Here is a 26,004-nt window from a genome sequence, read left to right on the forward strand (position 1 = left end):
ATCTCCAGCCTTCGAACGTGACGAGTAGAGCTCTCTTTCTCTCTCTAGGGTCGGTTGGAGAGAGGGAGAGTGAGAGAAAAGTGAAAGGGAGAGAGCAAAAGAATATGATCAATCCACTTAACCCGAGCATTTGTTTGCTAGTGGTCAAACCACGAAAAATCCATGTGGTAGTCCACATGGCAGCGCACCTGGCGGTCAGACCACGGGTGACACCGATCAGACCGCGAGGGGGTTCTTTTGCTGAAATTTTTCTAAGCCTCTTCTTATCATCCTCCTTCTATTATTTTCCTTCTCTAAGGTATGTAGGGATTCTCTAAAGTGCTCTAAACTATCTCTAAGATGTTTGAGACATGCTTAACTGGTTTTTGATAGACAAACACATGGAAGCATATGTGATGATGATTATGCATGCCTAATTACGTAATTAGCATTTTGGGATGTGACAGAAAATCTTTCATCAGCTTGTACATTGTCAATGTAAATTTGAAGCTCATGAGCAAGGTCCTTCAGTTGAACTGAACTAAAATCATCAGGATATAGCTTAGCTAATTCTATTCAGCTCTCCAATTTGAAATCACCAAAAGAAGCCTTAGGATTGAAAGCAGCCATCTAAGTAAGCAAATTAGAATTTGTCTCACTGAACTGATCATTTAACTCAATAAGTAGCAAATCAACAACAGAGTTTAAGCAATCCCATCGATAGTATTGGCAATTAGTGCGGTTTGTCTTTTTCCTTGATTTATGACGATCAACATACTCTTCTTGCATATCTAACTTAGGAATTCCATGCTCGTAACAAAATGAATAAACTATTTCCAATAAAGATTCCCAACCATCATCTTTAATCTCTTGAAATTTTTTGCTTGGTTGACTTCACCCCTAACATGGCCCCCAATATATCCTGATCTTTCCTTTGTAAACAAAGTGATAGAGCATTTGCATATCCCAATATCATCAACATCAAGTGCCAATGAAACACAAAATCAAAATCATGAAGATAATCTATGAGTCCACGGGCTTGACGTCTCTTCTTATCATATGGGCCATCTTTTTCCACATATTGGAGCACCTCGATAACACATGGGAACAAGCTATTAAGGCTCTTAAGGATCTTATAATGGGAACACCACTGAGTGTCGCCGGGCCTTTGAAGTGATTGCTCCTGATTCAACCCTGTCCTGGTACTAATCTGTCCACTGCCTATTGCTTCCTTTACTCTCTCTTGTTGACTTTCTCGTATCATGTCTTTCCGTTTGCAAGAAACTCCAACCACATTAAGAATAAGAGATATCATGTCAAAGAAGTCACTAATATTATCATTCTTTTTAGCTACTGCCACTATGACTAACTGAAGCTTATGACTAACTGAAGCTGGTGAGCAAAACAATGGGCATAGTATGTTGACATATTCTCTCTCATGATTAAAGCTCTTAAACCATTAAACTCACCTCTCATGTTGCTCGCTCCATCATAACCTTGGCCTCTGACTTGTTTCCAGCTCAATCTATACTTGGTAAATATTTGATCAATATTAGATTTGAGACATAAAGCTATTGCCTCACTGACATGAGCAATACCAATAAGTCTTTCTTTGAGCAATCCACATTTGTCGACGTATCGCAAAATCACAGCCATTTGTTCCTTGTCTAAAACATTAGCAAACTCATCAACCAACAAAAAAAAACACATCACCGCCAATCTCTTCTATGATAGAATTCACTATGATCTGAACATAACACATTACTGATCATTCTTGAGAGTTAATACATCATTCGGAAAATAAAATAAAAATGAGCCACTTTGCCTTTGCAAAGCATTGAGCAATGTCTTTCTGAATTTCTGGAGCCTCCATTTGATGATTTCCAGAGCATTTCTTAGCACAACCTTATTAATGTTTTCATTTTTCTCTGCCAAAAGCTTCACCAACTCTAGAAAATTCCCCCTATTCTTAGACTCTTCTGACTTGTCATGACCACAAAGAGCTAAGCCTTGATGCAATAAGAACCATGTAGCATTTATGGAAATACTTAGACAAGTAAAATACTCCTCTTTTGCAACATCACTCTGCTTGTTGAGACCAATAACAATGGACTAGCTTGGCTTCAACAAATTGTTACATCTTTTCACAGCCACATTATGAAAACTAGTTAACCTGCATGCATGAGTGTCTAGTCTTTTTTCTTGTTGCAGGAAGAGAAACTTTTTGTTACAAATGCATCATGTCTAGCTTATCCTTCGATACAATATCTAAACAAGTAGCAGTATAGGCAAAAAAAACTTCATCTACCTTCTCACTATACTCTAGCCAATCATATTCTTCAAATCATTCAGGGTTAAACCGTCGTGGCTTTTCTACTATGAATGTTTGTGAATACTTGAAACCAGGTTGTGGTCGGTAAGGACCTCTAATCAAATATCTTCTCCTAATCTGATCTTGTAGCTTAAGGCCAGGATATACTGTTATTCTCTTCTATCAGCTGGATCATAAGGTAGTTTATCTAATTTACATCTTTTGGTGACAGTATTAAAGAAGGATGAGTAGTAACTTTGATGTCTGATGCACCTCTATTAGTATGTGTATGAGAAGTCCCTTCATCACTAGCTAGGGGTAATTTTCTTTTCAAGAATAGTTCCATCATATTCATACTACTTGTACAGTTGGTGAAATTAAATTGTAAAGCACTAAACTAAAATTACTAGATACACATAAGCAATAGTAAGTAGCAACAACACTATTTTTTGTACTTGAACCTGACATCATGGAAGAAGATTAGAAGCCCCAATGGCCGAGCCTGCTACACGCCAATGAGCCCTCGAAGTCTCAAAATCTCCAAAAACCAAAAGCCCCAACCCGGTCAAAATCTTCAAAAACCAAAAGCTCTAACTAGCTCAGCGGCTACACAAGGTCAAAATCAAGTCGTCAGATTGGATGGGGAATTGGGGATTTGGGGTTAGGGGAAATAGAGCCTCACCTAATCGCTATTGTTGTGTGTCGTTTCGCTCGTGCTGTCACGCTATGTCTCTTCATAGGCAGGTCGTACAGAAAAGAAAAGCTAGAGGAAAGAGGCAACAACTATGAGTTTTGGGCTGAAAACCTATCTACACAAGCCAATTGATGGAGATTTATGTATATCAAAAGTAACGCAGATAAGTTTTTTCTTTCTTTTTAGATGTAAAACTGTTTTGTTGTTTTTTGCCTTTGTGATATCGTGGAGGTAGCAACTTATGTGAATGGTGGGTATCAATTTCAGCGGAAGTGTGGTAGCAATTTCTACAAAAATAAGGTATCAACTTTGTGAAAACATAGTTAGTAGTTTATGTGAAATTTGGGTATCAACTTCACTGGAAGTTATGTAGCAAATTTTGCAAAATAAAATAAAACAAAAATTCAACTTCATGAACAAATTGATAGCAACTTCACTAAAATTTTATGTACCAACTTTTGTGAAAATCTGGTATCCACTTCTGTGGAACTTCTTCAAATATAGGGTATCAACTTCATAAACGAATAGCTAGGAACTTCACTAAAATTTAGGTATCAACTTATGTGAAAATTGGTATCAATCTCAGTGGGAAATGGGTAGCAACGTTAGTGAATATTTGATACCAACTTATGTGTAGACTATGTGTCAACCCAATCATTCAAGTGGTAGCACAAAAACGTCCGGGATAATATGAATCTTGTTTTGATAACCTTTTCATGTAGAACACAATGGTACAAATAAACGTGACTCAAAATGGACTCTCTATGAAAAAGTTACGAGCAACCAAATGAATAAATGTTATAAAAGCCATGTTGTTTCTTGTAATCTCCCCATGCTCCAAGGATGATGAGTTCCATGTAGCACTCGACATTGAGCTTTCTTTTCATGTCGACAATTGCATCCTGAACCATGATGTCTCTACTTACTATCCCAATACTGCCCGGCAAATGCACCATCAAAAACACAAATGCTGCAGACTTTGTTCAGTACCTTGTGAACACAAACAGAGTCATATGATGGCAGATGGTAGTTTTTTCTATTCAGTAAATTTCCTGTGTTGAGTATGTCTTGCAGGAAGAGTCAGAAAAATACTGCGTCTCTTTTACATGCATTTTTCCACAGCCATCTAAAAGTAACTGGACTTTGGCTTTGTCCCATGGATAGTTTGTACATTTTAACTGAAGAGTATGTTTCTGTTCGCCAAATACATATCCAATTGTCATTCTCTTCCCACGGGATTTTTAGAGGAGCTTTCAAGATAAAATATATAAGTACATGGACCGGCATCGATCAATGGGAAGAGTTAGAAATCAAATGATCTTCGCCTAACCGTCGGGCAGTTGCTCCTGATGGTTGATTGATCGAATAGGTGTCCGTTCGGGAGGGATGTCTCCTCAAACGGACACCTCATCAATATATATATATATATATATATATATATATATATATATATATATATATAGGACACCTATTCTATACTCCTAGGAGTATGTACTCCCACATGCAATATACCACCTAAACAAACACTTTATACTCTTTTATCATTTTTAGTATACTCTAATACTAATTCTAAGATACTCCAATATGAGTTGTATGAAAAAAAAATTCAATGTTAGCCTTTCATTTTTGCTATATACTCTTTTTTATACATAAAAGAAGTATATACGCAAATTAAGATAAAAATCATGGAATTTCATAAAAATTTTCATGGGATTTGTATTGTAGTATCTTATAATTACTAATAAAATATATTTAAAGTGATAAAGAAGTATAACACATGTGTAAAAGTGGTATATGAGAGGTGGGAGTACATACACCCAGGAGTACAGACTAGTTTTCCTATATATATATATATATATATATATATATATATATATATATATATATATATTTGTAACAATCATCAATGAAAGATTAAAAGTTTGAATCATTGTTTTGTCTTCCAATTTACATTGCAATCCAAATTACTCTCAACACACACAGCAATGAACTAGCCTTATAGTAGCTCAGCTTAACATTAAGAAATTGCAAAGTTGCTGCAAGTAAAAAGGATCTCAATGAAGGCACATGATTAGTGCAGGAAAAAATACTTTAAATCATGTAGTAGAGGGCACATGATCAATAAAGGCCACATCATTCAAGCTGCCAAGTCTGCAACGTAGCAAAAAGGCACGAGGCATTAGGGTTGAAGAGCTCAGAGGTGTTCCAAACGGATAGTTCAACAAAGAGGTGTTTTAAACGGATAGTTCAACAAAGAAGCAGCTTTGGACAAAGAACAAGCAAAACCATAATCTGGACACAGGCAGGTACATGGGGTTGAAGAGTTCAGAGGTGTTCCAAACGGATAGTTTAGCAAAGAAGTAGCTTCGGATAAAGAACAAGCAAAACCAACAAGCAAACCATTATCATCCTCACATGGTACAGAAACTAATACCAACTATTGTTGTTCTCACTCTCCACAAATGCAAGGACAAATGGTAGAACTTGATTGTTCCCGTCAACCCTAATAACAGTCAGGATCTGTCCCATGAACTTGCCGGTAAGGAAAGTGCCGTCGATGCACAGGATATGCCGACAATGCTTGAAAGCTTCGATACATGATCCTATTGCGAAGAAACATCACTTCAGGATGTACTTACCAAGTTTGGATAGCAATGGGTACTTATCAATGTCATAATACGTCCCCGAGTTCCTTTGAGCAATAGTCTGCAGGAAATGTGGCAGATTCTCATATGACGCTTTATAGGTCAAGAACCTCATCTCAATTGCCTTCCTCTTCACACTCCATGCCTTGTTGTAGCTGATAGTATACTTGTACTACTCCTCAATTTGCCTGATTATAGACCCTAGTTCGTAGTTCAGGTTATCCACAATCTGGGCGTACATCATATTGGCGACAAAACCTGAGGTGATGTTCATGTGGCTACGCTCAAGTTCGTCCATCATACAAGTATGTTCGACTATAATTGACACCTCCTAATAGTCAACCAACTTCCCCTTAAAGTCGTACACCTACCACGCGTAACCCTCATTCGCACACTTCACAACATATTCTTTCTTACTTGACTTGACAATATAAAACTATTGTCGAAACGAGGTCGTCCATTGAGTCACAGCATCCTTCATAGCCTGACTGGTAAGATACCTAGCACTTGATTTTTCTCATTCACCACAAGATTGTTGAAGTTTTGGATTGTTCCAATACGCGAGAACTGGAACATCGTCCTCATCATCTGAGCTGTCATACTCAGGAGTTTTATCAGCCTAAATATCATCCCGCTCCATCTGTTCAATTAAAGAATGGATTCGTTCCCCCTCGTCTGCCTCACCGATCGATTCAGTTGAATAATCCGATAAATATACACCATCTGGATCAACATCTTCATCATACTCTTCCTCATCACCCTCCTCCTCCGCATACGCTCCACCTTGCATCTCCCCGACTGCCTCCTTATTCTTCCATTGCACAAGCAACATAAGAGGCCAATCTCTGTGCACAATATCATGCAGGTACCTCTTCCATAATTCATCTTCCCATAGGGGAGCACCTCCAAGTACACACCATCTCTGTAACGGTTGCTGACAATACTAATGGTCATCTCTTGAACATCGAGGTCTATTTTGAAACCCCGCATCAACCATACATATAAGTGTTCGACATTTTTCTACATTAATCTGGATATACCCTTGTCTATTGACTTAAATATGGATAGTACTACCCCTTTCGGACCATATAAGATTTCACTGTTCCCGTAAAAAATCCTAAACTGCCACATATCCGTCATACGTGACAATCATCGACAAAAATTATGAGATTATTGCGACATAACAGAAAGAATCATGTTAAACTACATCTACAATGCAAAATTCATTACAAGCGTAACCCAACATGTAATCTATACTGCAACAACATATTCCTGATTCGTTACATCAAACATATCTAAAAATCATACATCTATCACATCAATTATGACTACACTATATCTAAATCCTACATCTAATATATAAAATATGTCTAAATACTACTTCTAATTGTTAAAATATACGTAAAAATATGATCTAATTGTTAAACTATATCTAACATAAACTACATCTAACCTTAATCTAAACATAGATCTATATTTTATCATACTTCTAATGGAGATACTACCAGGTATGTAAAACAAAACCTAGATCTAACATCAAATCTATGTCAAAACTCAATACTAGTTGCTATCATACTGGGTTTGTTAAAAAAAAGAAAAAATTTACCTTTTATTTTCAGCAGAGCTTCACCGCACAAATCTCCCTCCCCTCCCCTCCCTTCCCTCTCCTCTACTCTCTCGACTGAATAGGTGTCAAATGAAGTGCTGACGTCGACAAGTCGACCATACCAGCATAAATACTTAAAAGGTCTCGTCTGCTCAACAGACAAAACCTTTTAGGTGGACCCGCACGACATCGCAACCACAAAGGTCTCGCCCGTTCAACAGGCGAGAACTTCCTCCCCGATTACTAAATGCATTGCCAACCGACGCTCACAAGGTGTTGTCCATTCAACGGGTAAGACTTTATTCTCATCTGTTGAACGGGCGACGATAGAGTAAACTTTATTATTTTTAAAACGGATATATAATAAAAAAATAAAAATATATATTAAAAAATTGCGCGATGACACTGGAGAGCGACTCGTCGCCTCTTGGATGGATTAGTACAAACATACTCCAACCACCTTACCGGCCCAGCCCGAGGTCGCGCGACTCCGGTCCAAGCGCGACGGGTAGCGGGTTAGAGTTAAGGCTTGTGGACGATTCGGTTGCGGCATTTTCCTCCCATAAAAAGTTGAGCTACTTTTGTCAACCCTCAGGCGGATCCCGATCCCGATCCCAATCCCAAGCCCAGAAGAATTCATCCGATGCCCTGTGATAATTTCTGCTCAAAGGGAAGTGGTCAAGTGGATACATAAAGGATTCATGGCCGATGGATTATTTCTGTGAAGTGTTATATGGCCGCAAGGTGCTCAAATTCGAATTCACAAACCACGCACATGTGTTGTGTGTGTGTATATATTCTATAGCCAGTTATTTATAAATTCATCTATATACGTGTGAAGACTTTTATGTATTCTTAAGTGTACATAATTTTCCTCTAATAGAGGTTTAGAAATGAATGTATATATATATATATAGTATATACTTCATTCTAATAGAGGTTTAGAAAAAAAAATAGTATATACTTCACTTGCAAAGAAATATATACATCTCAATTGTGGATCAATCCGGAGTATGTATTACTTTCTGAAATATATACTATTTTCTAAGATATATATATTAGTTTCTAAGATGTATATACTCCATTCTAAACATCCGTTATAGAGAGAGTATATACATCTAAAAGTATAGAAAATGCTTTATATATAAGGGTAAATAACACATTGTACGGCCCCACCAGGGCGCAGGCCCGAGGGACATGGTGATGAGCAAAGTAAATACGCATTGCAGCTTGCTACTAATATGCCGAGATTACGGTAAAACCCCTGCTTCTCGCAATCAAAATAAGATTCGACGATAATAACACACCAGGTAGAGCAGCAGGCCAGCCGGAGAAGCATGCTACCGTTGCTGAATTCTGGGCTACACACCGAGACTGACGGGAAGCCTTCAGCCGCTGGGGTGGCTAAGCATCCATGGTGGCAGTCCGATACGAACCTGCGGCTGCTCTGCTGCTCTTTCCATTCCGCCGCCTGCTCCCGCAGGGTAATTACTGCACAAACCAAACATTTACGGGCATTTATTTGTTACTTCCTCCTGAAGTATCAATAAAAAACTGCTGGTTTGCGTCTTCTTTGAAAACAAGCTATATCAGCGAAGAACTTTGGAGACATACTTGAGGGCTTATTTGGGTAGGCATGGTTTAGATCCAAACCCTTTGGACTGATAGAAAGTTAGTTCACACTCAATCCAAAGGGACTGTTCCTAGCCGGGTGGTTACCAGCACAAAACTGTTCTGGGATTCAGTTTACCAATTACTGGTTTCTGGGACCCTGAGAACGTAGGAATTAAACTGTGATGTGATCTACCTGATATTTGTTGTTGGGGGAGCTTCTCTCACCATGAAGGACGAGTAAGACGAACTGGACTGTGGTTGCTGAGCTTGGTCCCATTGCACTTGATGTCTATGGACCTTCTGCTTCTCCACAAGCTGCACAAGGAGCAAGGATTTCTATCAATTTGACTCGCTTGATGGAAAAACACAAGATCAGCTGGAACACGGATGGGGCAACGGTGTCAGCAGCCTACCTCCTTCTGCAGAACCTTGTTCTCCTCCTGCAATGACTTCTCCTGCGCCAAGAATGCAGCTTATGTCAGCACAGCAGGGGAGATATTTGCACGGATGTTACAACGTAACCACAATTAACAAAGGCTTACAAGAAGCGATGTCCATCTGATGGACACCTAAAGAAACCATACAAGTGTGTTTCTAACTTAACTAGCATGTTATAACAGTTAACTAAGGATCTGTTTGGTAGAGTTCTCAGATCAGTTTTCTGATGAAAATCAAGAGGATCTCTGGCAAACAACAGTTTTTAGCTCACTGAGCGTAATCCGTAGAAATGATTATCTGAAATGAACTTGAAGCTGAGAGCTAAAAAAAAGCAGCTTTCCCTGATTCACTTCTCCAATAAAATTAATTCCTCCATATAGTTTATTCTAAAAAATCACTTTCAGCCACATAATTATTTTTTCTGAAGAATCACTCTCCACAAAGAATTTGAATCAGAAGAACTCTAACAAACATGCCCTGAAATGGATTGACAATTTACCTTCCGTTGAAGCTCTGAAATGGACTCGAGCATAAGCTGGCTCTGCACAAACAGCGAATTACATGTCAGCTTTTGAACACGTATAGTGTATGATTGTAGCGGTGAAGGGAACACATAATTGTTGTACTGCAATATTTTTCTTTTCTGCTAGTGTATTTTACTACCTTTCTGGATCTAATATGTTTCAGTGAACTTTCTAGCTGCTGCTCTAGTTGCTGAAGCTCCTTGAGATTCAAAGTTTCAATATCCTCTCCCATGAGGTGCCTGCAGGGCGTAAAAGTTGGGTCATATTATGTTCAACTGTGCGTAGGACATATTTGCTTCAACTTAAATCACTACAAATTACTTTTGACATTTCTGTATTGTCTCGACCTTCGCTTTTAGTTTTCTATATTCGTGGCACCAGTTGCCCTGCACAAGCAAAGAAGATTTGCATTAGTAAATATGGTCAATATCATAAACAGGGGAATGCTACTGATTCAGGGAGAATAAGTGAACCATGGACTGCTCTGCGCTTGTATTTTTTGAATTAATTTAAAATCAATTTCATCACTTCTTATAACTTGGACTAGGACCATAAATGGCAGATCTCCATGGAGCTTAGGATAATGCTAAGGAAATGATGGAAAATTGGTTGACAACATATTGTATATCAGAATTTAGTGTTTATTGTGCTTGCAGTAAAACAGGTGAGCTGCTATGTACAATCAGTGCTTTAGTCTCATCAACATGTATTGGATACCAGTAAAGCTCTGATTTTTTACCCGTATTGATTTTTACCGGTATTTTCAGAATTAAGTGAACCATGGACGTGTCAAGAAGTCATAGGTGCGACGAACCTCCATTTTAGACTTCTGACCAAAACAGAACTAGCAAGTACTAGGAGACAACTTCGGCCCAAGTGTATCAAGCTGGCGCAGTACCGCAGACATCTGGTTGAAGAAATCCTCCACTGTAGCACCACCCAGCTGCAGAGATTGCTCCGGACGTATAGCAGCAAGATGCATAGACTGACAGATGGCTCGTAGCGGCGACGAAGAAAATCCCACATCAAACGTGCAAAATCAAGACCAACAACATCCCCGGTGAGACGCTGCTCCGTGCTAGCAACAAGGATAGATCTAGCACGAGCATCCTCGTCCCTTCATGTCCTGTACGCAGCAAATTTAGCCACAAAAGACGCCAAAGAATCCTCATGATCAGTAACCAGCATCTTCTTCTCATCATCAGAGGCTTTCTCCGGAATCATAGGCGTGGTAGAAGCAGAAGGGCAGGGCGGGCAGGGTAGCTCACCAGTGAGGAAATCCCAAAGTCGCAGACCGCGTATGTGCAAGCGCATGTGAAGAGTCAAATCTAGATAGCAATGACCGGATGACAAAACAGAAGAGGACGACATCCTGAATAAGTGGCAACAGGATAGCAATCGACGACAAGAGCGCATTGCGCAAAGAGTAACAGCTGGTGATGGCAAGAGCGCAAGAAGGAGCGGCCGTAGCTGCAGCAAAAACTTCTTTTAACTCTTTTTTTACACACACGCACACAATCACCTAAGAACTCCTCTGGTTGCCTCTGCCCAACCGAAACAGATCGGGACAGAGCAAATTAGCTCAACGACATCCAAGGGTGACGGGAAGACACGGCCGGGGAACTTGCCGACGGGGAACACACCGGCGGAGGGGTATGTTGGCCGGATTTGGTGATGATGGCAGTGTCAAATTGGCGACGACGGCGGCGGTGGAGTGGATCCAGGCGGCGGCTGGTTCACAACGAGGAAGTGGATCCCGACGGCGGCGACGGGATGAGCCGGCGATGGCGGAATCCAGATAAGAGGCGAGCTAGCGGTGGTGAGATCTAGACAGGAGGCGAGCACGGGGTCCACCTCGTCGGTGCTGATGAGATCCGGCAACGAGCTTCAAGATGAAGAGGCCCAGTGATGAAGATCGATGGTGATGGGTGGTGGCACGCAAATGCAACGTGCGGTGGAAGAGGAGATCGACCAGGGGAGATCGAGAAAACCCTAACACTAGTTTTGGCTCTAATATCATACAGAAAACCCCTTATACAATAGAAAAATATAAAGAACTAAAATGCAATATACATGTATATCTAACACAAATATGACTGACTTGTTGCGCCTGCTATATTGCTATGCACTACAAAGCACCTTGCCATTGAGTGGTCCCGCTACATGCTATTTAAGATACTGATAGGCTTAAGTAGACAACAACTTTGGTGCACTTTTACCTAAGAATTTACTCTAATTTCGTAACATTCAGATTTATTATATAAAAGGTACATCTATGTAATGGAGAAGCGGTTTACTGCTCCCAGGTACAGATTAGTTGTTTTGTCGAAACAAGTAATGGAGCAGCAGATCCTATCAAGACCAAGATGGCTAATATATGCTTGTTCGGTACAATTAGATCAACATAAAAATATCTAATTTTGGCTCAACTTGAGAAGAACTGAATGAGATTTTCTGGTGAACAAAAACCAAAGAAGTACAGTAACGAATCAAATAAAACCATAGGAAATAAAGTTACAAGACAACTTCATATGTAGCTCAAGAAAAGTGAACTTTCTGTCCATGTACCTGAATTTCAGATTCTGCTGAAATGAGAACCTTTTCTGCATAGGAGTAGCGCTCATACTGTTCAAGAATTTTGTCCATACTGTGAAAAGGTGGAAATCATATCTTATTACTGGAAGTAAATGCAAACATGATTAACTAAGCAATATACACACCAATCTGAATGATGAAGAATGGATGGATGTATCATTATACATTCAGTAACATAAGCAACCATCGTGGCAATCCTTTGTCGATGTTAGACATTTCTTTTAGGAACAGATAGACATTTATAATAATGTAATGTTTAATACACCAAGTTATTGATTCTTACACCACGTAAGATTCTCTTTTTTCGGCGATGATGTAAAGCATTTTGATCCAACTATTTGACAAACTACATGGGAAGTGAGAAAGAAAATTTGGGATCAGATTTTGAAATCCCTATTCTATATGGTTGTGTGTACTTGCTCAATGCAGAAGTGGGAACTTTTTATTACAGAATAAAGCTTCCTTTATCTTCAAAACTTAGAAAAAGTCCATTTAACGACCCTTAGCTATGAGCCTATGAGCTCAATCCGATTTTCAACCCTTAATTTTAAAACCGTTCACTTTTCAACCCTCAACTATTAAAACCATTTATTTTTCAACCTTTGCATGGTGGTTTTAGGTGACGTGGCACGGACATAGCGACATGGGCCAAGGCTAGAATAGTTTTTTAACTTAAAAATTAGTAAATGGGTTCAACAAATTTGGAAAAGTTCTTGCTCGCACAATGTAGTATTTATAACCTAATTAAATTTTGTACAAGTGAAATAAAATTTAACTGAGCAAACAAAAGAATTGTGTATAGAGCTAAACAACACTACTACAGAACTGTGCTTATATGCCGACCCATCACTGCCGGTTCCTCATGAGCCGGCAGTGATGTGGCATCACTTTCGGTTCATTAGCCGCGCGGGAAGTATCAGTCATCGTAGCTTATGAACCGACAGTGATAAGAGTCATCACTATCGGCTGATGGATTAAGCCAGTCGTGATGCACACATCATCACTCCTGGCTTAATCTACTGACCGGCATTGATATCCTTCTCTTCCCCACTTTATAGATAGTACAAATCTAGGTCCTATGGAAAACGCTATCGAACCTCTCTATGTATGTCGTGATCATAACGAAGGGCGAATTGTTAAGATAAAATAGTTAAATTGTATTAATTACTATATATGAATTTGTTTTAGATGCAATTATACCTTACTTTTGTTTTGGAAACTTCAATTTCTCTGCGCGCACGAAACTAAAATAAATTTTTTGCACCCCGCGGTACCAACAGTGAAAGGGGTTTCACTGCCGGTGGATTTATTAAGCTGATAGTGAAGGTACTCTTTCAAATTTAAATAGATATACATTATGATTAGGTCAACAGAATGTTAATAAATATAGATAGTACAAACTCAATCAAAAATTCTTGAGTAGCCCAGCAGTTTATTCGTTCTTACTTGGTGCAAGTCATGGGTTTGATTCTTTGGGCGTGCGCGCGAAACTAAAACAATTCTTTTGCACCACACGGTACCAACAGAGACTGCCGGTGGACTTATTGGGCCGGCAGTGAAAGTAGTTTCATTGCTGATTATCCTATTGAGTCGACAGTGAAGGTACTCTTACACTGTCGATGCTCATATTGAGCCAATAGTGAAAGCCCTCCCCGATAAAATGCCTCGACGCCGCGCTCTCTGACACTTAGAAAAATTTCCCGGCATGTGCCCTCCGCGCCGAAAAGCCTCCCGTCGCTGCTTCCCCGACACCGCATCATCCCCAACGTCGTCGTCCCTGGAGCCCCGTCGTACCCATCCCGGAGTCCATCATCCCCGTCCCGAAGGTTGTCGTCCCCTATCCCACTCGTGCCGCCGTCGTCCGTGCCCACCCACCTTGCCGACAGATAGAGCAAGGGTAAATTTTATCATCACCTCCCTCCCTACTCTGTTAATCTGGATAGCAGATTACATATACTTTATGCTCTGTGATGAAAGTATACACTAAGACTAGGCTTGATTTCTGAGTACACTAGTATAGACCTGGATGTTACTTGTTGTATGTTCGGTTTTGTACCTGTACATTGAGAAATCTATGTTGGTTTGGCTATCCAGTGCAATACATGTTAAATTGATCCCTAGATATATGCTGCTATGAGTTCAAAGTATATTTAATATACTTGATACTTAGTAAATTGTTATGTTAGCTTCTATGAGCAGTCATTTTGCAAACTAATATTCAGTTCTCCTACCTTGGCACTTTCTTATTTGTTCTGTTCAGAGTTTGTGCACTTTGTTGGCATAGCAGCCATGTTCATGATGATGTCTTAAATTTTGAAGAACTAGATCAAGTTCTATTTGCTAGCTGAAATCTCAAAAACATTGTCATTTGTATGATGTATTCACTGAAATCTCAGCAATTGTTGCTTGACTTTTTAGTTAAGCTCAAATGTTATTTACAAGCGGTGTCAGTTTCTGTACATTGATATCATAGGGCAATGGAGGACATTGGTGCAGATTATCGAAGTCCTGATAAAGCCATGCTCTCTACGGAGAAACAAATATTTCTTTTGAAATACAATAAAATAGTGGCGATGATGATATAGCTCGAGGGTGTATTTCTTTATTACTTCTAGGACTTAGTACTAATTACCTATTCGGAGATAAAGCTAGCATTCTTCTCAAGTACTGAAGTCCTAATAAGACCATTTGCTTCCTTTCCGAACAGGTAATCAGTACTGAAGTCCTAATAAGGTTATTTTCTTGAGCCACTATGTTGTAATGTAACATGAACATTATCTTTTCTTCGCAGTAATATTTTTTTTTTGTGTTACTGTGGTTTGTGTAGTATATCATTTTTGCATATTCTTTCAAATTTAGGACTACTATGATATGGTATGTTGTTCAGCCCTAGCATAGTTCAACTCCTGTTATGTGTTGTATTAAAAATTGTATTGTTTTCATACTTGTTTTACTTTTTTGTAAATGATGAAATTGTAAAATTATTTACCATACATATAACTACAAAGCTCGACTGAAATAGTTATTACATATGCACCTTGCACGTCTTTTCACTATCTCAGTCGAGTTTGCAGTCATATATAATTATCTCCATAATCTAATGTGGATCAATCAAATAATAGACTCTTTATTGGATGGTGGTTGCATATGATGCTGGTGACTGATTTTTGTTTTTGTTCTTGCTTTTCTTCTTACACGCCCTAATGTATAGATATTGATGCCATGCTTATTTTAGTACTGATCAATGCACTGACATGATAAGTTTGTATGAAAAGCACTACCAGTATATCATTTATGCCTATTATCTAAAATTTATGACTGCTATGACATGATATGTTGTCCATCGTGGCTGGCAAAGTGGAGTGTTGTCTAGTTGAGAGGAATGCCACACACAAGTTAATGGATTCAAAGTAGCATGTTACAAACGATACAAGTCCAAATATGAAGCTGTTGCGGCATACAACAGTCAAATCATTCAAGCCGAGCTAAAATTGGCTAACTTCAAAAATAAGAAGAAGTGTGATGTCACGTGTAAAGATGTTATAATTCTAGTTCTGGTTGTAATCATCATTATTTTGTTATGTAAGATGATATGACTTGTAAGATCAATGTGTCAATTATCAATACATTTATATGTTAGCAATAATCTTGTCATTAGTGCATATGCATGTTATTTTGTTCATGTGCATGTAGCAAACTATCTGTATAGGCTTTGCATATGGTAGTAGTGAGCGGCACCGGCGAGAATACACGGCAGTATGTGTGATAGGTACGTGTCATGAATCGTGCGATACGGTCAAGGGAGGTGCCACTATCTGCGACGTGCAAAGGCCGCTGCATCAAGAGTTCGTCTACAAACTAACCTGGCGGCAGTAGCGATTACTAGCTGCGTGGAATCAGTTGTGTGGTAGACCGTTTCCACTGGAAGACACGTTTGCATGTAAGTGTGTGTAAATGGGCATGAAGTGCTCTAGTCCTGGTCAAGGCCGTGAAGAGATTTCGTGGCAGGAGAATAGGCCGGATAGGCTTGCATGTCATCTGCACGTTGCATTAGTTTAGGAGAGTATGGCGCAGTCTACGTGTGGACTGGCCGGCAGTTATCCTTTTGCATGTACTTCAGTTTATATATATGAATGAAAACGACGAGAGCTGTGTGGCTTGCGTTAACAAAAAAAAAGGACTTACTTGTGCTGCTGTATTCTTGCGTGTGTGAGTGAGCCACCAAAAGGCTAGTGTGTTTGTGATAAACACCTAGAGAGTGAGGAGTGATTCCAACATTATACCTAATTTTCATATGTGTTGACCGACTTTTCGGAGGATGATCTGTGAGAACTATTATATATATGTGACATGAATTACTATGTGTTAATAAAGGTGCCTTTATTATTGATTTACATTACATATGTCTCATTGTATGCATGTATTGAGTGGGAGAGAGATGGAGAGATCGAGGAGAGAGAGGAAGGACAGGGTCGGAGTAGAAGGGGGGAGGCACAACACTATCGACTGAAGCTTTCAGCCGGCAGTGATATCCAGGGCATCACTACCGGCCGAATCCCCTCAGCCGATAGTGATAACCCCTTTCACTGCTGGTCCAAGGAGTCGACAGTGATAGTCCCCGACTATCACTACCCGTTACCCACTGTCGGCTCCAAAATCGGCAGGGAAGGGGGGTTTTGGAGCCGGGAGTGAAGGGGTTCTGTAGTGTGCAAATCTATCTTTCGCATGTCAATTAAACTTTAACTCATTTTGTACCAGATTTATTTAGGTTTTAAATACTCCTATGTGCAACCGATTTTTTTCCAGAATTGGAAAAGTTCTTGATCACACAATATAGTATTTATAACCTAATTAAATTGTGTACAAGTGAAATAAAATTTAACCGACCGAACAAAAGAATTGTGTATAGAGCTAAACCAATCTATCTTTTGCATGTCAATTAAACTTAAACTCATTTTGTACCAGATTTATTTAGGTATAAAATACTCCTATGTGCAACCGATTTTTTCCAGAACTGTTTGAAGTCATTTACAATTTTCCAAATTTTAAAAGCATGCCCCAATTTCAATAATTATTAAATTATTTCAAAAATATATTGAAAAAATTTTTAATTGTGCATTGAGTATCTAGAGCCTAAATAAATTTGGCCCGAAAGAAATGAAAGTTTAATCTGCACATCGAAAATGGTTTTATTTAGGTTTATACACTATTTTTTAGGACAATTATACTTTGTTTGAATAGTACACAATATATTTAGGTTATAATACTCCATAGTGTGAGTGGTTCTCTTTTCTGAACTTTTGAAGTTATTTGATATTTTTTAAATTCAAAAACTATTTCAGCCTTGAACCATGTCGTCATGTCACTAAAACCACTAAAAATTTGAGCCAAGGTTGAAAAGTGAACGGTTTTAATAGTTAAGGGTTGAAAAGGGAATATTTTCAAAGTTGAGGGAGGGATGAAAACCAGATTGAGCTCATAGTTGAGGGTTGTAAAATGGATTTTTTTTCAGAAAACTTACATTATCAGCATTATCAAGAATAACAGCTACCACAGGACAGCAATATATATGACTTAAAGAAACCAAACCAAACCAGAATGATGTTATGGACCTTGCTAACTGCATCATAGCGCTTTCAAACAGTTTCAATGTGGATTTTTTTAAGGCTATGTTAGTTTTTTTAGAATTCGTACTAGTCTATAAAGAGTCTCTACCGTATAATTGGTTATTATCAAGACTACTGAAGCACAGTAACAAATAAATGGTGTCTTGATCTGAAATAGAAAATTTCGCCTTTGCAAACAGTATAACTTATTATCATGAACAATCCCTGCATAATTTCCTTCATGTTTAACAATGTTTATTTTTTTAATACTATAGTAGGTGTCAGCTGACGAAACTATTTTTTCTTATTTATAGTAACTTGATTTCCACGGAGCACTGTATGACTTTAGATGGCTAGCTTGCAAATCACAGCAGCTCACTAACTCTATTTTCTTAAAACGTAAAAAAAATGGATGTTCTTAAAACATCGTGTATAATGGAAGTATTCTTTTTATCTCCCATGCAGTTCGAGGCCTTGTGAATTTTAGGAATCTTTTTGTTTAAATAAATTTGGACAGTAAAAGTATAAATATACGCACTATGTAGTACATTATGCTGATCTTGCAGTTCTTGTTTCTGAAGTTTCAGAAAGAGTTCGGCTACCAAATTTGGCCAAATTGAGTAGAACATATCAAGCACTAACTTCACATTTTTCACATGGGAAGGAAAATTTGCACTATATACCATCACAAGTGTGTGTAGGTAATGTTCTGGAAAAAAGTATGCATTAGATAAACTTCTAGAAATAAAAGCAAAATACAGAAGGAAAATACTAGTCAGCTTTTAGTAAACTGGATAGCAATTCCAAGTTGGGGGAAGCTCATACGACCTTTTTCTCTTAATTTAAAAATAAGAAAAAAAAACAAAAATTAAAGTGCAGATCATTGTAATCCACGACGAGTTGTGCCAATACATGGGCGTTCATGTGCTAATTGATAAAGGGGATGTTCTACCTTAAGTAAATCGGGGATTGGTTCACAACAAAAATCTGGAGGACAAAGTCACACATGTGATATTGGGATGTATACAACATGCATTCAGAATCTAATCAATAATATGATTTTCATATGAATTTGAATTTGTTTGAAATTTCATGAAATAAGTGAAAAGGCATCAAAAGAGGTAGGACTAAAAGACCGAGTTCATTAAATCAACTTATATAGACGTGTGAGAAATGTTTATAAATTGAAAATTGTTGCAGAGGATCGGGATAGGCTGCGTACTGGTGAAACACTTGGGCTTTTCATTCCGGAAGAAACACCTGGCATTAATTTGAGTTTTGCTTCGTTATCTTAAAGTGACCGTGCTTATGTCTTCTGCATGCTCGAACAGAAAGTTTGCAGGCCTACTCATTAAAGCTGGTTGTGCCTAGGCTGACACCTCAGCACGGCACAAGAGACAACGGATCTGTTCAGCACGGCACGATAAGTTAGGTCGTGTCTGGGTTGACGCCTCACCATGGCCCGCCCCGCCCTGCCACGGGTTGGCCTAGCCCGGCATTAAGTGGGACATGCTGAGGCCAAATGCTCGGCACATAGGCCAGCATAACATGATCCACTTGGCTAACGGGCCTAACCAGGTCATGTCTAAACAGACATGAGTCATGTCGTGACAAGCTATCCATTTGGTCAGGTCTGCTGCTCACTATAAGTTACAAGAGCTTGAGAAGCTACGATAGATGAGTTATACTGTCGAGGGTTTATCCCTAACAATGATTCTGAAGTGTATAGATTGATAGACGTGTGAATAACGCTTACGGTGTGCGTGTATTTGTGATGAACTTAAGAACACATGGATTATCCAGAATCAGGCCTCCCTAAGGATAACAATCCTATGTCCTGTGTATTTTATTATCCGTGTTTGTGAACTGGGGTTCTCCATTCGTCCCTACAAACCAGGTCCTCCTCTCTTTATATACTAGAGCGAATGAGAACTTACAAATGGACCATTTTTCTCTGATGCATACTTTAGCAAAACCTTCCACCCTAGGCTATTAAAATGGGCAGCGCACGTGCCCCTTTTTGTTCTGACAAAGCCGTCGAGCTCATCCCATCCGTTGAACACCTCCACACCTACGTTACCACAGTCAGCCGGTCTGCCCCGTCCCATCACCGGTCTCGCATGCGCGCCTATGAAGCGGTTTGACACACCTGTGAGTCCATTCCGTAATGTTTAATGCTATGGGACGGGACATGACACCACTGCACTGGCCACGAAATGCATTTAATGAGAATAGACTAGTTTGATAAGAATTGGTTTCGCTACCAGCGATGGCTGGTCGTAGGAATCTCTTATGTGGTAAGGATCCTGGTCGCGAAGATGCAGACTGATCATCCAGTGGGACTCTAGTCCGGAAAAGAATATTCTGCCAACTAATATTGGCTAGTGTGGGCCCTCAGAACATGGGACCCTCCAATTCTATACACCAACAGTAGCCCCGATGCTCTCTCGTGGATATGGTGGTCTAAGCAATTCACCGCGTGGTCACGGATGGACCTGGTCGTACCACCTAGGCCCCAGATCAACACGAGTTCACCTTGGGAGTGACCATCAACACAGTCCACTTTCATGGCAGGCCCATAAAACCATAGCCGGGGGGAGGTTTTAAACTTCCAAAGAGAGAGAGACATGGATTTTCGTCGGATCTAAGGGAATTTCGACCCCTAAAGCACAGCCTTTCAAATTTCGAGACAACTGAACTCCGCACGACAGTTGGGAGGTTGGGATATCATGCTGGCCCTATAAATTGGAAAGCCAAAGCTTGCCTATAAATCCTTTCGCCATCCCCCACAGCCTCCAAGTCCTTACGCTCAGAGCTCATCGTCTGCATCAAGCATGCCATGATCTTTGATAACCAACACAACACCATCAAGCAGCATCAGTTCGCAAAGGAAAGATGACAGGAGAAAAGGAAACCAAGCCAAATTTGTCGTCGTCGCATTTAGAGCTAGCAATCCGAATCGAATCCACATCCTCCCTCTATAAAACCCGAATTCCACCCCCGACCAAGGCTCATTTCGCTCCAACACACCCAACACCCAAAAACTTGTCGAGTTTGTGCCACCAATACGACCTCGCGGCGCCATCGTAGCTCCTCTGCATCCCACAGTCGTTGTTGTGCCGCTCCAACCCTCCCAACGCCGTCCGAGCCTTCACCCATGTTCATTGACCGTACCTCAACATCTGCGACTGCTCGTCGTCGAGTTTAGTCGCCACAGTCGAGCCCTCGTCATCGCTGAACCTCCACCATCACTGAGCCTCTCCAGTCTTCCCTGACACCCGCATCCACATCAAACGGGTTCGCTTGCTCCAACCCATGCTTCCCCGCCGCTCGTCGTTGTCATCCGGCCATCGTAGTGTCGACCGGGCTTCTCAAACCGTCTTTCGCCGTCCCGATCTCGCCGTTGATCTGTTCTATGTTGAAGCCGAGTAGCTTCCCTCTCTTCCATCCAATCTCGGTTATATAGCGTAGATTAGATGTTGGATACCCTTTCGCGTTCAGTATATCTCAGACGCAGTATCCAAAATCGACACGCATAATTTAAATAGGTTAGCACCGAGTTAGCGTTGCCATGTGTGTGCACCACATTAGTGTTCTTGCCTGACATGGCCAGTCCAATCAGCAAACCAAGCCACGCCAGCATCTAGTCAGCGATGACGTGAGCACTTGTGCAATAATCCAAGTTTCCCGATAGAAAAAAATTCACGACAATCCGATTAATCCAAAAATAGGTTTCCTTTTAATAGAAAAATTTTAGAAAATAGGATATGATTTAAATAAAGGTTTTAATGGGTTTTTAGTTCTATTTTATTTCTATAAATATTATTTAATATCTTTTAGTATTAAAAATTAATGTAAAAATGTTAGAATAATAGTTTAATTTGAAAATTAGATTTAGAAAATATAGAATTAATTCTGATAATGTTTAAAAATGTTTTATTTGATTAAATAAATTCTTTTATTATGTTTTGGTGCATATAAAATTAGTTTTAAATTATAGAAATATACAAATAAATTGTAAAAAATATTTTAACGTTGTTTCATGTTATAAAATAATTTTAGAAAATTGTAAATAAATGTTTTAGGCCTTTTAAAAAATTGGTTTAATTTTAGAAAAATAGTTTTCATTGTTTTTAGTTGTTTAAACATTCGTTTAGTTGTAGTTTTCACATCGTTCCTCTGATTTGTGCAGTTTTTACGCCCAAATCATCCTAAAATCATTTTCTAGCTTGTTCTAGCATTTGTATATTGTGTTTGCTTTGTTTAGTGCTTGTTCTTAGTATTGCTTGTTTTGTTCGTGTAGAAGAGTTTGTCTCGAAGGCATTTGACAACATCCAAGATCAAGACTTAGGTGAATTCGAGCCGTACTTTGGAGAAGGCAAGTGTCCTTTAACATTTTGTGTCTATTTTTATAAAGTTTTATTTTACAAATTTCATGCCGATCAAATGTGATATCCCATGATTAGGGTTTACTAGTATTCCCCAATATTCCTTGTAGCCGTAGTTTGGTTATCATGATTTGGGTAGATTATGCTTAGTTTTGCTTACTCATGGGTAGCATAAGCAAATGATGTTTTTGTTAAATAATATGAATCATGATGATAACTTTGGTAAATATGCTTAGACTTGGAAAGTAGGATCTGAGGAAGTTTGGTATGTTGGTTGGCATGTGGATGTGTTCTAGACAGAATTGTGGACTTTTCAGATAATTGGTTATTACCCTGTTCTGGATGATGGTGGTCTTGCCCAAACCATGTTAAGAACTGGTTCGTGAAGCGACCACCCATGAAAATAGTATAACCATAAGCCTGATATGGAACGGGTCTAGCCGAATAATTCGTTATTCTCTCAGCATGGTGAAGATTATTTAGTGATACGGGGATGGAAAGGTGTACTTCCTGGATACGCAAGGCGTAAGAGCGGGCTTCTGGAGTGGAGGGTGTACTCCCAGAATGATGAAACCTCAGTGGGTCAACATGTGTTGAGAGAGACGATGAAAAAGCTTTGCAGTGGATTCCTAGTGCACACCTCAGAAGTGTGTAAAAGTCATCCGTTGGCCAATGAGTGCTCAGCAAAATAGGAAGACATATTTTGTGGGTAAAGTGTACAATCTCTGCAGAGTGAACACTGATATATTAGCCGTGCTCATCGTCATGAGCGACATGGACTCCTCACATGATTGGTCGGATTGTTTCTGGGTTAGTTTTGGGTTGGATCTAGTGGATCACAATGGTGGGAACTATGATTTGAGTTAGCTTTGTTTCATGTGGTTAGAATCTCGGTTGTGGAGCAAGGTGATTGGAACATTGTCTCAAGTCTTAAAGAATCTTTCCCTTAGTAATAAGGTTGCCTTTATAAAATTTTGACTAAAAGTGATATTTATGCAAATAAACCTCTAAGTTAAGCCTATCTTTAATTTTGACCATTATATCATATTTTCACACACTTGATGAGTATTACATATACTCACGCTTGCTCCTTCTCTCTAATCTTGTTGCTGCTCAAAAGGTGAAGACTATAATGATATCTCGGACGATAGAGTTGAGTTCTAGGTGAACGACTTTTTGATTGATTGTTTGTGGAGCTAGACCCTTGGGTCATTGATGTAATAAAGTGACATTGCAATAATAGATATTGTGTCCGCTACCCACTTATGATATTACTATATATATGATTCTAAGTATACATTTAGGTTATATTTGGTTTGGTCTTAAAACCGGACGTGACAAGTAAGCACAACTTTAGTCAACAAAAAACCATCAATATGAGAAAATGCACGGCCACTAACTAAGAAGATTTTGCCTATCCACAAAGAACATGGCAGGTTCTTCAGGGCTAAAAATTATTGAGACGATATGTACACAGATGGCAAAAAGAATATGAAATAAATTAAAAGGGGGAAACTGGAAGAAATCCACAGCAGCTTATGTGCTTCTAACGGGTGGTTCTACTTAGAAACCATGCACATGCACTAGCATCCCCCTAAATAAACTCAGAAAGCAGACGCAGAAATAGAAGCCAAGATTGGCTAATAGCAGTGACAGTAAGTGCTGAAGAAATGGTGGATCCACGTACTCTTCGCGTATCTGTTCTTCCTTGACGAAAATCATGGTATCATCAACAAAGTAATATGTATCATATGCAAATTAGTTAAGGAAATCCTTTTTTTAAACCACAAAGTGAACGATTATATTAGAAGAAAAACATGACACCAAGAAGCCGAACAATACATGCCAAAGCAACAAGAAGAAATAAAAGAAACTACACCACCACGGACGAGCGCAGGCTTGCCGGGACAAAGAAACTAAAAACAAAACACTATCTGCCACAAATTAGTTAAGGAAATTGCATACAAATTAAAGCTTATGTGCTCCCTGCGGGTTTGCGATATGTGCATGCCCTTGATGGACTTCAGCATCATCATTAGTCAATAGTGAAAACACAAGCTTGCTTAGTTGCTTGTAGTTGTAGGTATGTAGCAAGACCCCATGAAAACTTGTGTACCATGAGGTCCATGACAACTTGAGAAGTATCGATCGCCAATCAGAAAAAAGAAAAGAAAAAATGCACAAGAAAAAGACTGAGAAGAGCAAAGAAATAATAACACCAAACTATATAAGCCAAAAACCGCGAAAGTGCAAAGATAAATAAAGGAACGGATATAAGCAGTAAGCGAGTGTTGAGCCTGAAGCAACGTAGCGCATCTAGCTAGAAATTGATGGTTCCTAAATGAACAAAATTCAAATTACAGAAGTCATGGTCGTCCATGTAGCCCCCAAATCATCCCAGGACCTTAAAGATATATTCATATTAAGAGATATTACTAACATAGCCTTCCCCTTTTGGTGCAAAGTTTTATATAGGAGTCAACTCAGTCAAGCAATCACCACATGCAGCATGGCAACAAAAGTTTCCCCAAATAGAGAAGCACCAACGCCATCCCCACCGAAAGCGGAGCATAAAATTACCTTTTGTATAGTACGCGCACCACAGTGCGCACAAGCGACACAGTAGTAGTATAATACACGCTCGAATTCAAGTAGCTCAGACGCCCCGTTTACCCAGAGCCGGAAAATTGGCGACGAAATTCAAACAGATAGTAATCGAACACACCAAACACCGCAATCAAACCCGCCCAGAAATGGAGCAGGCGGGCTCGAGCAACGGATTGCGTTAAAACGCAGGGAATTTGAGAAGAAATGGAGTCATATGTCAGCGGCGCGTACGTACCATGAGTCGGTGGCGTACTCGTAGAGCTTTCCCTTGGTGGAGAAGATGATGAGCGCGACCTCGGCGTCGCAGAGCACGGAGATCTCGTGCGCCTTCTTGAGCAGCCCCGAGCGGCGCTTGGAGAAGGTCACCTGCCGGTTGATCTTGTTCTCGATCCGCTTCAGCTGAACCTTCCCGCGCCCCATCTCCTCCTCCTCCGAATCCAACCCTAGCTCGCCCTCTGACAACCACGACGCTTCAGCGACGACGACGACGACAGCTGCTAGAAGCCTAGAACTAGCTACCTACGGGGCACGGCTGATTGGCTAAGCCTACAGGCGAGCGTACAGGAGCGGCGGCGAGTGCATGGCGTTGCGACGGTGGCGGTGGAGGCCGGAGGCGAGGAGACTATGAGGGGGGACCGGTCGGACGGGTAGGAGGAGGGAGGCGCCGGGAGCGGAGGATTTAGAGGTGGAGCCGCTGCTGCGACGGATCGGAGGGGGAAGGCGGTTTCACGAAACCGGGCTGGTTTCTGCCAGCCGCTGTCGAGTTGCCATTGGCCGAGGCCCCATATCCGGGGACGCCTGCCCCACCACACCTCTCGTCACGGGGCCCGCCGGAGGGTGTGATGTGATGTGCCTCCTCCTCGTACGGTCGAAACCGCATTTGCCTTCCTACCTACCCGGGTCTGCCATAAGAGTGGCAATTTATCCAATCGAATCGGTTTTCGTGGATTTTAATCTAATGAGGTTGAGATTAGATGAAAAAAATAGTCATGTGAAA

At 40.0% G+C, this 26,004-nt stretch overlaps 1 protein-coding gene across 1 annotated transcript; it reads right to left on the reverse strand.

Moving 5' to 3' along the window:
* Nucleotides 1-8,348: 8,348 nt before the first annotated feature.
* On the reverse strand, nt 8,349-25,778 carry LOC133913331 (MADS-box transcription factor 14). Its single transcript, XM_062356459.1, has 8 exons — nt 25,243-25,778; nt 12,380-12,458; nt 10,133-10,197; nt 9,951-10,050; nt 9,787-9,828; nt 9,263-9,304; nt 9,043-9,164; nt 8,349-8,726 (listed from the first exon to the last, which is right to left on the reverse strand). Exons 1-8 carry the CDS (start codon nt 25,425-25,427, stop codon nt 8,624-8,626), a joined length of 738 nt encoding a protein of 245 aa, XP_062212443.1. The 5' UTR covers nt 25,428-25,778; the 3' UTR covers nt 8,349-8,623.
* Nucleotides 25,779-26,004: the final 226 nt, after the last annotated feature.

Source organism: Phragmites australis, chromosome 3 (assembly GCF_958298935.1).
Source record: "Phragmites australis chromosome 3, lpPhrAust1.1, whole genome shotgun sequence".
NCBI lineage: Eukaryota > Viridiplantae > Streptophyta > Magnoliopsida > Poales > Poaceae > Phragmites > Phragmites australis.

What these genes read in the sequence shown, in the direction of transcription:
- LOC133913331 (XM_062356459.1), bottom strand. Translation starts at nt 25,427, where the DNA reads ATGGGGCGCGGGAAGGTTCAGCTGAAGCGGATCGAGAACAAGATCAAC. An exon ending in AACATATTAGATCCAGAAAG is followed by an intron (nt 9,829 to 9,950) that starts GTAGTAAAATAC and finishes CTGTTTGTGCAG; the next exon opens with AGCCAGCTTATGCTCGAGTC. An exon ending in CCCCCAACAACAAATATCAG is followed by an intron (nt 8,727 to 9,042) that starts GTAGATCACATC and finishes TGGTTTGTGCAG; the next exon opens with TAATTACCCTGCGGGAGCAG.